The 14146-nt window shown below is 44.1% G+C and overlaps 1 protein-coding gene across 2 annotated transcripts in view; it reads left to right on the forward strand.

The window, feature by feature from the left end:
- The first annotated feature begins 308 nt into the window (after positions 1-308).
- The window catches only part of SLC24A4 (solute carrier family 24 member 4), a 131417-nt gene continuing 117579 nt past the window's right edge, over positions 309-14146 (forward strand). For both annotated transcript variants that reach the window (XM_087725681.1, XM_087725685.1), the window contains exons 1-2: positions 309-456; positions 10483-10590. In XM_087725681.1, coding sequence (XP_087581807.1) covers positions 309-456; positions 10483-10590 — 256 coding nt within the window. The remainder of the gene's footprint in view (positions 457-10482; positions 10591-14146) is intronic.

Genomic DNA, 14146 nt, shown 5'->3' on the forward strand with positions numbered 1-14146 from the left:
CTGCAGCGGCGCGGCCATTCACTCGTGCTGCCCGGTGGCGGCGAGGCTGAGGGGGCTCGGCCCGGGCGGAGAAAGTCGCCCCCGCCGCCGAGGAGGCTTTGGCCGCGGCAGCCGGTCCCCTCTCGCGGGATTCCCTCCCTTTCTCGGAGGTGCGCGTCGTCCTTGGTCGTGGTTATGAAACCCTCCGCGGGGATCCCCTCCGAGTGAGCCCCTCCGGCCAAGTCGCGAGGACCTACCTCGCCTCCTACTCGCCTTCCCGCAGCCCCCCCACCCCGCCCCGAGGACGTCCTCAGCCGCCCCGGTTCGCCATGGGGCTGGAGGTCCCGCCGCCGAGCGTCCCTTCGAAGCCTCCGCTCGCCAAACTGAGGAAAGTTCGCAAGAGGCGGGAGATGCTGCTGCAACAGCTGGGCTTCGTCTGCGGGATCCTCTTTTTCGTTTGGTGCATGGCTAAGCTAGGTAGGTGGGCGGGTGGCCCTCTGTGTGTGTATGTGTATGTTGTGTGTGTGCGTTTGCGTCCAGTGACCTCTAGGATATGCAGGTGGATTGCACATATATTCCTATGGCTATGGAAGAGGGAAGCTGGAAGAAACAGCTAATGTGGTATAAATAGGGCACCTCTGCCTCTTGTATGTCATTCTTGCCAATCTGTTCAGGTGACAGTGATTTTTGCCATTTGATTCAGCAGGGAATGGTTCTTGGTGACTGAATTTCAGTGCTGCATCGAATGGCCTGCTTCCCTGTTCCTTGTTCGGTGAGGTACTCTCTGGGAAACATACAACCAAGAGGTTTCACCTGTTGTGGCCCGTGAAAGTTCAGTGCACCTGTCATAATAGTGACCATGCCCAATAGGTTTGTGTAATCCATTTGAATAATGTGCAAGTGACCCACAGCAGTTTCGTAAATGATCTGTGTACAATAAGTACTTCCTTATGGTTTTGTTTTGTTTTGATGCTTGAGCTATTGTCAATGCAGTAGCAGTGTTCTAGCTAATCTTTACGATCCTTCCATATATTTTGAAGTTTCTGATATTTTCCTAAATAAGTATTTTTAGCATTACAGTATTACTTATTGAAAGGATGTGCCCTACTTCTTGATCTACAGTGTAGAGCTGTGAATTATATTTCAGGCAAAAACTGGGGAGGGGGAGGGTCATTGATCTCAAGGGCAACCAATACATAAGGGATTCATTATTGTTTAGCAGATAACACAGAGCTGTAATTTTGTTTTAACAAGTAGCAGTCTGTAATACCAAGAAGATTTGTGTACTTTTTTCCTAGGGGGAAAAAAACCCTATATTAATATGTATTCATTTTAGAATTGTTCATGTGACTTACACATGCAATGTCTAAACCAAAGTGAATCTGAAGATCAAACTGGAGATACTTAGTAATTGAACCACATTTCTCCAAGTGGTATGGGTTAGGATGTCACTGTGGAATGAGTTTCATGATTGTATAATAACGTTAATGAATTGAATTAATACTGATTAAGAAATTAAAGGAAGAGCAGAGGAAAAGAAATATCTGCGGTATCATGTTGGTTGCTATTGCAAGTAGTTATTTGTGACTGTTGCATTTATTGATACCAGAAAGCCAACAGTCCCTTTAAGTGCGCTCTCAACATGGGAGATGTGTTCTGGAAAACGATGATGATTGTATTTAATGCACTCCATCCCCCCTTTGGGAGAGTCCTTTGCCAACTGAGTTACATAAAGCTGGCGAACAGAAATTGCACCACTCCCGTGTTTTCTGTTTCTTTTATGCTGTTCCTTTTGTATATGTTCCAAAATGGGCAGGTTGAAAGTAAGTAAGGTTGCCATTCAATGTTTAGAAATGATCAGCTATGGACTTTTGATGTCTCTTCTATGGAGTTTGATGAGAGTCTACGAGATCAGAAGCTAGGAAGATCTGTCATGTTCTAAAGGATATGTTATCTCCCTGCACTATAGCCAATCCTCTAAATTAAAAGAGGCTGTTAAGAGGACACACCAAAATGACTTTTTTTAAAAAGAGAGAATTGGCAGGTACAGTGGTTTCACTCTAATAAGAAGTATGAAACACTACTTTGCTCAACTGTTTTGCTGCCAGGTGGCTATTAAAGGAATGACCTGTACAGCTGAGACTAACAGTTTTTCTTATCTTGGGCTAGCCAGGACTCCCATTATCATTTCACTAATAATAGGTGATGGGGAAAAATACAGCATCAAAAGCTGCCTTAAGAAAAAATGTGGTATATGTAGTCACTGAATAATATAAACTACTTTTTGTGTGGTTTCTCTCATTCAGACAGGCTGAATATGGAATATGTTTGGTCAAACTTAGTAAAACTGGCTTCCCGGTAAAGATATATTGGCTTATGTCCGTGATGGTGAACCTGTGGCACTCATGCCACAGCTGGCATGCAGAGCCCTCTCTGTAGGCACACTCGCCATCACCAGATGCTCTTCTGGTTTCCGGCATGCACATGTGTGCTGGCCAGCTGGTCTATGTGGGCGCCGGAGCACAGGAAAACAGGCCATTTTTCAGGCCGTTTTCACGCTGTTTTGGGGTTGTTTTGGTCTGAAAACAGCATGAAAATGGCCTTAAAACAGCCCAAGAAATGAACTGAAAAGGGCCAAAAAACAGGTATGCACACACCGGCCAGCTGGTCTTCAAGTTTCCAGTGCTCCGGTGTGTACAAAGACATACATGCATGCACATTCTGGTTTGGTTCACCATCACTGGCTTATGTTATACAAGGATGATCTAGAAATAATGTAATATTCTCATCTCTTAGGCATGTGATCAAACAAGAATCCCAAAGCCCTTTCACAAAGAAATTAAGTGGATCAATCAATTCCATGAATCCTGTTCTCTTTGGAAAGTATCACTCACTACTCAGTTCTCAATGGTATAACTTAAATGCCACGCTGCTTCTCTTTATATCAGGCCTTTACTAGAGAAGTAAAGGTTTTAACACAGGAAAATGAACAGCTTGTTGGTAGCATCTAGACATTTTTCCAGGTTATCAGGAAAAGATCTTCCATGCTATATTGCACTGAAGTGTGGACTCACATAAATAATATTATTAATAGTTATTATCAGCACACTGGGTGCCATTCCAAAAGCTGTTGGATGGCATTTAGAAAATCTACATTAGCAAAATTTCCATCTGTCAATTACAAAAGCCACACTGTTTGAAACTACACATATACTCTGATGATGCATTATAACATCCTAGGTTCTTGGGATGAATGTATATGACAGATTTAACAGAATAGAATAACAGAGTTGTTCAGGCAGGAAACCCTATATCATCCCATCATCTGGTTTCTTGATTATTTTCACTGGATTTAAAAAAATATTGACGCTGAAACTTTTTCCATATAAAGGAAAGTGGAGGACATAGGTATAAATATGACTCCATTACAAAATTTAGATTCACCTATTGTGAACTTTAGTAATATTTGTGAAGACTTTCCTTCCTTCCTTCCTTCCTTCCTTCCTTCCTTCCTTCCTTCCTTCCTTCCTTCCTTCCTTCCTTCTTTTTTGTTTGATAGATGCTGGGATTCTATACTTGTCTCCTATTTTTTTAGTAATCAATTTTTAATTTCAGTCTTAGTGACATATTTCTACCCTCTCACATACTGTATGAAGAAGTTGTTAAGAGGAAAGAAGAATGTAAAAAGAAAAAAAAAACATTGGCCTTATTCCCACAACCCACGATCTTAGATCAGGGGATTATCTGCTCCATCTGAGTCCAAATCCTAGATAGATCTATGAGAAGGAGACTTTTCTAGGAATTAGATGTCTGTCATCATCTTATTTTTTTGCTTTTCCACAGCCTGCATGGGGTAAAACAAAGGAATAAAATAAAGGGGTTGACCATGTCTCACCAATTTTGAACTAGAAAAAAATAACTTGTCAGTCCTTGAAGATGGTCCACATAAAAAAATAGACTCTACCAGAAGACTAGAACTGTACTGACATAAGCTACTATGTAATAAAGAATCTTGCAAGCCTGCTTGTATCTTCCCTCCCTTCCCTCTTATATCAAGGAGTCTGGAAGGCAAGAAGGGGGAGCTAGTCAGAGTCATTTTGGAATGCCCTCTTACCTGTCTGATTTAACACCTGTTTTATTTGCACCTGGTGCTTCTCAACAGTCTCTGGAGACTTTCTTCAAGGTCATCTCTCTGACTCTCTATGCACCAGACCACTGTGGATTTTTTTTTAAAAAAAATTGCTCTGATTAAAAAACAAAACAGAAGAAATGGCAGTCACTCAACACCTTTGGCCAGATCCTGGGAGAATTTTGAAAATGGTTGCTCCCAACTGACTAGGTCACCAGAGATTGTGCTTTCCCAGCACACAAGATGAGGCTATCAGTAGTTGAGGTCGCTCACTTGGCCAGCAGTGACATGTAAACATTGGCAACTTATTTGCTTTTCCCAATGTGATGTGTCCCAGATGTGTTAGACTGTAAGATTTACTATCTCTAAGGAGCAGGGGATAGTACAGGTAATCCTCAATTTACCATCACAACTGAGCCCAAAATTTCTAATTGTTAAGTGAAATATTTGTTAAGTGAATTTTGCCCCATGTTACGACTTTCCTTGATGCAGTTGTTAAGTGAACCACTGCCATTGATAAGATTGTAACTATTCCATGATAAGTGCATTGCATTACAGGTATTTTTTTATCTTTTGCTTTTTCAGTTATACAACTGTAAGATTGCTAAATTACAAGGTATTAATCCCTCATGAACTTTTCCCATTTTATTTTCTAAGCCTGACCTGTATGAATGAGCCCAGGGGGCCTATATTACTCTGCTTCTAAAGCTAGCATTTCTATGAGAATTTAAAGGACAGGTTCCTACTGGGCATCTTTAGAATAAAGGCTTATTTGAAATTGTCTCTGCATAGTATACTTGAAAGAGATTCTTGAAGTAACCATCAATTAACTGAGAACAATACAAATCTTGTGTAGATTGTTTTATTACTTCTGTGTGGCCTGGCTGTTGAACTGAAGGAGAACAGTGAAGCAAATGTTCATTTTCCTCCCATTTCTTAAATTATTTTATTTTTGTTGTTATTGTTCTTATTTTCTGCCAATTTTATTTGTGCTGGGCACTATCATTGAGGAATATAGACCTGATTTTTTTTGAATGCTATTAAGAGTTCTTCAACATTTGTATAAATATTTTAGATGAGGGAATAGAAGGATACTCAACAAATGACACAAAGAAAGGTGGGATTGCTTTTATCTCAGAAGAAGGCTCAAGGTTCAGAAGGATCTCAATAGTCTTGAACATCATCCAAAAATCTGTGAGGTTGAGAAATGTGAGGTTCTGCATTTAGGTAAGAAAAACCAGATGCACAGGTACAAGGTACATAGTACCTGTTTTAGCAATAGTATTCAAAGAGGGAGCTGGAACTTTAGACCACAGAATAAGCATGAGAAAGTTTTACTAATCAAACCGTACCTGCAATACAGATATTCTAGTCCTTGCTTAATGGTCACTCATTCGACTTTCGGAAACCAATGGTCACTCATTCAACTTTCGGAAACCAATCCCCCAATGTAGGGAGGGGGAACCGATTAGGTGGTTCCGCCCCAGGTGCCTGATGGACCCTATGGGATTTCAGACGGTGCTTGGAGAAATACCTGACACTATCGTCCACAATCCGGTGGAGTCCTTAGTCGCTGCCTGGAATACAGCGGCGGGGATTATAAACCGGATTGTGCCTTTGCAACCTCTCCGAGGCAGCGGATCCAGGAGGGCCCCTTGGTTCACCGAGGAACTCTGGGAGATGAAGTGCCAAAAGAGACGCCTAGAGTGCCGCTGGAGGGCCAGTAAATCTGAGTCAGACCGAGCACTGATGAGATCCTTTATCAGAGCCTATCTTGTGGCAATACGGGCGGCAAAATGTTCGCATTTTGCCGCCCTTATTGCATCCGTTGAATTGCGCCCAGCCACCTTGTTTAGAATAACCCGTTCCCTCTTGAAAGGGAGGGATGCGGATGACCCTTTACAAGGTAGAGCTGAGGAATTTGTTCAGTATTTAACGGATAAAGTCGCTCGGATTCGGACAGAGCTGGACTCCAATTGCACAGTACCAGCCGAGGTACCGAGGGAAGGTCTTGAGCATACTTTATGGATTCAGTTTCAACTTGCTTCTCCTGAGGAAGTGGACAAGGCCATGGGAGCGGTGAGTGCCTCCACTTGTATACTGGACCCATGCCCCTCCTGGCTGGTCTCGACCAGCAGAGAGGTGACACGCGGCTGGATCCAGACGATAGTTAACACCTCTCTCCGGGAGGGAATCTTCCCACCCCTCCTAAAGGATGGGGTGGTAAGGCCCCTCCTGAAGAAACCGTCTCTGGACCCAGCCATTTTGAGCAACTATCGTCCAGTTTCCAACCTTCCCTTCGTTGGGAAGGTTGTTGAGAAAGTGGTGGCCTCTCAACTCCGACGGTCCTTGGATAAAACCGATTATCTAGATTCCTATCAGTCGGGTTTCAGGCCTGGTTACAGCACAGAAACTGCTCTGGTCGTGCTGATCAATGATCTCTGGCGAGCCAGGGATAGGGGTCACCCCTCTATCCTTGTGCTCCTTGACCTCTCAGCGGCCTTCGATACCATCGACCATGGTATCCTTCTGCGACGGTTGCGAGAGGTGGGAGTGGGAGGCACCATCCTCCGGTGGTTCTCCTCCTACCTCTCGGGCAGGTTGCAGTCGGTGTTGGTCGGAGGGCAGAGGTCGACCCCAAGGCCCCTCAACTATGGGATGCCACAGGGTTCGGTCCTGTCCCCCCTCCTATTTAACATCTACATGAAGCCACTGGGTGAGATCATACGCCGGCATGGGATTAAATACCACCAATACGCGGATGATACGCAGCTGTATCTGTCCACCCCGTGCCAACTCACCGAAGCAGTAGAAGTGATGTGCCAGTGCCTGGAGGCTGTTAGGGTCTGGATGGGAGCAAACAAATTGGCACTCAATCCAGACAAGACCGAGTGGCTTCTGATGTTCCCTCCCAAAGATTGTCCAACTATTCCATCTCTCAGGCTGGGGGGTGAAATTATACACCCCTCAGAGAGGGTTCGCAATTTGGGAGTCCTCCTGGATCCCCAGCTGACTTTAGAACACCATCTGTCAGCTGTGACCAGGGGGACCTTTGCCCAGGTTCACCTGGTGCACCAATTGCGACCCTAACTGGATCGGGAGGCCCTTCAGACTGTCACTCATGCCCTTGTGACCTCAAGACTGGACTACTGTAACACGCTCTACATGGGGCTGCCCTTGAAGAGTGTTCGAAGACTTCAGTTAGTCCAGAATGCAGCAGCGCAAGCGATTGTGGGTGCACCTAGGTACAGCCACGTCACACCTATCCTCCGCGAGCTGCACTGGCTACCCATTAGTCTCCGAATCCGCTTCAAGGTGCTGGTCGCTACCTATAAAGCCCTACATGGCATCGGACCTGGGTATCTGAGAGACCGCCTCCTGCCGATTACCTCCCTCAGACCGATAAGATCTCACAGGTTAGGTCTCCTCCGGATTTCATCTGCCAGCCAATGTCGGCTGGCGACTCCCCGGGGGAGAGCCTTCTCTGTTGCAGATCCAGCCCTCTGGAATGACCTCCCTGTGGAGATCCGGACCCTTACTACCCTCCTGGCCTTCCGCAAAGCCACCAAGTCCTGGCTGCTCCAGCAGGCCGGGGGGCTTGTGAAACATCCAGCCCCACGGAAATTGTGAATGTTGCATCTTTTTTTAAAGTGTTGTCTTGTCTATTTATCCCCTTTCCCTTGTCTGTTGTGAGCCGCCCAGAGTCCTCCGGGAGTGGGCGGCATACAAGACAAATAAAATGAAAAATGAAATGAAATGAAAATGAATTCAGCGACTGTTCCAAATTGTGGTCCGGAAGAGGTTTATTTATGATGACACCTCATATTTGTGGCTGTTACAGTGTCTCTATTGTCATATGATCATGATTTGGCCGCTGAGTGACCAGCTTTCAGTGATGGCATTGAAGCGCCCCATGGTCAGGTAATTGCCCTTTGCAATCATGGCTGCTGCCCTCTGACAAACAAAATCAATGGGGAAAGTGGCAGGAGGACACAAAAGGCAATCCCATAACTGCCATTGTAAGTCAGCGTGATCAAATGACACCATGCCTTATGACCACATTGCAGAGTGATGAAGTTCCTAATCTCAATTACTGTCAATAAATGAGGACTGCCTGTGTTGTATGCAGGTTTTGTTGCTATAATACAAAAAGAAAGCTGAAGAACCAGGAAGAATACAAAGAGCATTCAACAAAGATGGTAAGGGCTTTGGAAGCTGTATCCTGTAAACAACAGTTAAAGAAAGTGGCTGTATTTAGTCTAAAGAAAAGAAGACTAAGGGACTTCCAAAACATGGAGGACTGGGTTCCAAGGACAAGGGTGTGAAATTATTCTTAAATAAGTAAAGAGCCGAGGTGGCGCAGTGGTTAGGGTGCAGTACTGCTGGCCACTTCAGCTGACTGTTATCTGCAGTTCAGCGGTTCAAATCTCACTGGGTCAAGATTGACTCAGCCTTCCATCCTTCTGAGGTGGGTGAAATGAGGACCCAGACTGTGGGGGCGATATGCCGAGGGTAGGACAAGAACCAATGGGTTTGGAAGCTTTACAGAAAAAGATACAAACTCTAAAAATAAAAGATAAAAGAACGCACAGATGTCCCTTTGAAATTTTATCAGAGAGGAGAAATCTTTTAAGCTAAGGTTGCTGTGTTTGTCAAGAATGACACAATACCCGGGGGGTGGAGCTTCATGTCGCAGCGTAAAGACAAGCTTTCAGGCTTCTCCTGAATGTCCGTCTAATTCAGATCATCTGGATGGTTCTTTTTGGACCTAAAACCGTTTAGCAGTGGAACAGTCTATCTCCTGGAGTTGGGGGTGTTTCATCACTGTGGAGGTTTTCAATCAAAGGTTGAACAGCCATTTGCCTGTTAGATTCCTGCCCTGAGCAGCAGCTAAGAAAAGACTCTGAGATTCTTTGATTCTATGCCTCGATGTCCCTCCGTAGATAGTCCCATGTTTGTCTACCATGTTGCATTATTGCTCATTACGGTTAAATGATTAACTGGGCTGTGCTGAGCACTCACATGATCAGGATGGAACTTTCTGCATATTATTAGTACTAATGGTCAAATCTTACTTTTTCACAACTCTACATGAGGGCTTTGTATCTTATGAATTATCACTTTGTTGCTTGTGTGTATACTGAGAGCTTATGCACTGGAGACAAATTCCTTGTGTGTCTGATCACACTTGGCCAATAAAGAATATTCTATATTCTATTAGTACAAGGTCACAAAAATACCTTCATTGCACATCCTGATTTCTGAAGCCAATACTGCAATTACTACAGCACTTTTTGCCTTTCTTCCTTGTCACCCTCCTATCTTCCCGTGGCACGACAAAACCGCGCTACGCAAAATAGCGGAGATTAAATCGCGTCGCTAAAGCCGCGACGTCATCACCGCGCGTCATCACCGCCGCGACAACAGCGCGGCGACAGAAGGGCGTTCTACATGCTTCGTTCTTTGCTTCCAAAGGTAGCCCTCCTCCTCCAGCTGACAGCGGCAGCGGGCACGGGGCAAAGCGGGCTGCCCAGCAGCAGCAGCCCGCGGGAAGGGTCCAGCACAGCCGCGGGGGGCAGCAGGAAGCCTGCGGGGGGGCTGAGTGGGGCCGCCGACGCCGGTGGCGGAGGAGGACGCAGCAGCGGCAGCGGCTGAGGCTCTCCCAGGGCCGGCGAAGCGGGCTTGCCCAGCGGAGGCAGCCCGCCCTCTTCTTCCTCAACAACATCTTCTTGGACGGGCGGCGGCCGCTGCTGGGCAAGCCCGCTTCGCCGGCCCCGGGAGAGCCTCAGCCGCTGCCGCTGCCGCGTCCTCCTCCACCGCCGGCATCAGCGGCCCCGCTCGGGCTTCCTGCTTCCCCCCACGGCTGAGCTGGACCCTTCCCGTGGGCTGCTGCTGGGCAGCCCGCTTTGCCCTGTGCTCGCTGCCGCTGTCAGCTGGAGGAGGAGGGCTACCTTTGGAGGCAAAGAACGAAGCATGTAGAACGCCCTTCTGTCGCCGCGCTGTTGTCGCGGCGGTAGGGTCGTTTTTTTCTTAGCGCTTCAGATGCCGCGGATTTGCCTCCGCGCTTATGTCGGCGCGGATAAGGGCATCGCGGTTTTGTGGTGGAACCCTATCTTCCCTCTTGTTCTGGGATTTTTCTCTAATATGCACCAGTCCATATATAATTTATATGTATCAAAAAAATGATCAGAGACTCCTTTCCAGCTAATACGGTGGAGAATTCCCGGTGATAGATGTATTAATGGTTTGATTCAGTAGGAGGCAACTTCTATTTTAGCCTCAAATTATGGTTTTCTAATAGAAAAAAAAATTATCTATATGGATAACCCAAAGTCCTTTTTGCCCTTACAAATGCAGTGTCTGTCTTTGTGCAGGACAAGAGTCAGCTGTTGTCAACCCAAGTGTTCTGTCAGAATTATGGAGGAATAGAAAACTGATGGCATCACATAATGAGTCACACAAAAAGAACTGCACAGAGCCAGGTAAGAAATAAAGATACCGTTCACTTCTATCTTATTGTGGCAAGACCTGCAGCAGAATTGGAAGATTGTGCCGGGCAGGAAGATGGGTTTAATGAATGCATAAACTGGTGAGGGAGAACTGTCCGAGAATTGGAAAGATTGCACAGCCGGGAGAAAAGGTACATTTCCAGGGACACAAAATATGCTAAAACCTTCATGGTGAATTGCAGGGAAACTCTTCTCTGTTGCAATTGGTTGTATCATCTACATACTGAGGAAAGTTGAAATGGTGCATCTTTGCTTTTCATGCCTTTGTTTTGGTTGCACAGAGCCAAACAAACACCTACACTTTTCAGCATATGGTTATTTCTGTATTATTGGGGTTGACAGTCTTATAAATTAACTTCCACATTTGGATTTTTTAAAAATGAAAACATGTATTTGAAAACTATTTAGAAACAGAGATGTCTGAATGGTGGGAAAAGGGCTGCCATTATATTGTTATCATATAACAATATGATACAATATGATGGGGGTGGGGGAAAGGCAGATGTTTTTTCAAAGTAGTTGAATTTAGGAGCCCTTTGTTAGTGTGTCAGATTAATGTTATAATTCTGATTCTGGCATAGCTACTTTTGATGGTTATACTTTCTACTTTGGTTTGACAGCTATTGAGAGGAGAATAAGTAATTTTTGAGTTTTGTGTTTTTATAAAGTGCATCTATCCCAGCCCCCTGCCAAGTAGAAGTTCAGTTCTAATATTCTTGACAATCCAAGAAGAATCAGGAAGTGGTTTTTCAAAAGAGTTCAATAATAAGAGATGACATTTTCATTTATTTAAAATATTTCTGGCCTACATTTATGGTGAAAAGCTCTCCCAAGGGAGCTTACCCATATAAAAGGGACAAACAGTAATAAAAGCAACATCAAAACAGACATTTAAGAAGGCACAGTACAAAGTACTCCTCAAAATAATAAATCCAATCATTATTTTAGCTGGGGTCTTAACATTCATATAGCAGAGCATAGATTGACTTTTTAGAAAACCAAGAAAGCATAATGACTCCCGATTCCTCAGTAAATGAAAATGGCATCTACTCTCCAGAGAAAGCCTCATCAGTTCCATTAATATTACCAAGCACAGATTCCAGCTTTGGGGTTTTGCCAGAGTTCTATACTTAGGTGTATTTTCCCTGTCCATTTACTGTTTAGTTTCTTAAAGAGCAATCAAGGAAGCTTAAAAGACAGATTTTTTTTTCTGAGTACTGACTCCTTGCATTTCAGAGTTTCTATATGGAGGAACATCAGCTGTGGTGTGTGTGTGTGTGTGTGTGTGTGTATGTGTAGCCATGCAAGATTACATTAGTATCCCTTTTAGTTCAGCAATTTGTTTCCATTGGTGACCAGCTAACTGCTTTTGGGAAACCCACAAGAGAACACAGAGGCAAGAGTTGTCCTGTGTGATTTATTCGCACAATGTTGATTTCCTGCCATTCAACTTTTACATATATAGGTACTGTTTACCCCATGATTAATAACTGTAGATGAACTGGCTTAACCCCCCCTTCAAATTATCTATGCTACCTAATGTGATTACCATAATGATATCTTCTAACAAAACATTGTGTAAGTTTGTTATATGTTATTTGAAAAACGACTTTCAGCCACCTGCCTAAATCTACTTTCACTCAATCTTCTTTGATGAATCTAATTTCTGAAGTTTTCAGAATGAAAAAAATTTCTCTCTAGCCCACTTTCTTCTTACAATCCGTGCCCTGAGGAATTGCTGTGATTTGAGTAGCTTATAAATGTGATTTATGGACGAAGGAGAGAAGAAAGATAACATAACACCAGCAGTGCTGTTTCTGATAGAAAAGCATTGGGTTTTGGATAGCACCTGCATTTTTGTTTAAGCTGAGCAATATTTCTCCAGGTTCAGTTTAAGTATGTAAAAAAAAGGAGAGAAATGGGAAAAGTAATGAAGACAGGCAGGGAAATTGTTAGGCGCTTCAGTTCTCAGGTATTAGTAGTTTTCCTCTCTGGATTTGGATGCACCATTCCATCAATTGCTAGCCCCATGCAGCATTCTTTTGTGTACTGGTAGATCATGCCAGCTTTCCCCAATCAATAATTCTCCAGATGTATAGGGCAATGTTGGCCAACCTTTTCCGCACCGAGTACCAAAAAGGGAGCACATGCTCATTGTGGCTGTTACCCAATAGAGGAGCTACCCAGGGGGCATGCATGCACTGGAAAATGAACTTCTGGTTTCCAGCATGTACCTGTGTGGCGGCCAGCAAGTCTTCTGGGTATTGATGAGTGTGCACCAATCAGCTAGTTGGCACACATTTAAAGTTTAAAGTTTAATAACATTTGTATGCCGCCCAATCCCGTAGGACTCCGGGCGGCTTACAATACAAAGTAAATCAAAAAAGAATGGAAGAAAAGAAAAGATAGATTTAAAAAACATAGATTTAAAACACACCATGCACTCCATTCTAAGTGGGTCTGGACCGTATTTGGGGTCAACAGCCCCAGGCCTGCCGGAACAGCCAGGTTTTAGTGGCTTTATGGAAGGCCGAGAGAGTGGGAAGGGTCCGGATCTCTGTGGGTAGATCATTCCACAGGGCCGGGGCAGCTACAGAGAAAGACCTCCCCCGAGTAGTCACCAACCGGCATTGTCCAGTCGACAGTACCCGAAGGAGGCCCAGCCTCCAAAGTTTCCAGCACTGCCGCGTGCACAAAGTCCAGCTGATTGTCACATTTGCATGTGCGCCAGAAATCCAGAAGAGGAAGGGGTGACACTGCTTGTGCCAGGCAACAGGGCTCCACATACGTGCCATAGGTTCGCCATCGCAGATATAGGGTATTAATGTACCCAGTTCTTAGTCTAAGTGGTCTTGGACTTGGTAGCTGGTAGTTATGTGAGTTGAAATGCAACATCTTCAGAGGCCCCCAAAGACAAGATTGTACTGTGTACTGTATTTGGTTCTCAGTTTTGTTGTTTTGTTTGACTTGATTTGATTTGGTTTCTTATGTGAGATGCGACAGGAATGGGTTTTTTTAGGACCTCAGAATGGAATATAAATGTATGAACGAGCAAATCCACAGAATAGCCAGAAGCTATTTATAACTATTTCACATATTAGTTATTAGATGTTATTATACTTGCAATAATAAATGTGTAAGAGAAAAGTCACTTCTGAAAATGATGTTTTCAAAAGACAAATGCTCAAGAATTAATTTAACGAATCAATGCAATGATTACTGTGGTGCTTTCAGTGGCACTTACGCTATATAGATCAGATTGTAACCTTTAAAATATACCTTTATAAAGCAGCAATGTATCTTTATATTTCTTAAGAGAGGAAAAAAGCACAATCCTAAAACAATACATTTTTGGATTGTGCGTTTTGGTTAATCCCATTAGCACAATCTCTTGGCAAGGTCTCCTGCACATCCGGATAATCTTAATGTGATTTTTTTAAAAAAAGATTATCATTACAAACTTTTTCATGCAACCTTTCCTTAATTTCAAGAGTTCTTAGTATGTGAAGAGACCTATCTCTTGGATATG

Source organism: Thamnophis sirtalis, unplaced genomic scaffold (genome assembly GCF_051295495.1).
Source record: "Thamnophis sirtalis isolate CommonGarterSnake01/CBP01778 unplaced genomic scaffold, rThaSir2_p1.2 scaffold_1, whole genome shotgun sequence".
Lineage (NCBI taxonomy): Eukaryota > Metazoa > Chordata > Lepidosauria > Squamata > Natricidae > Thamnophis > Thamnophis sirtalis.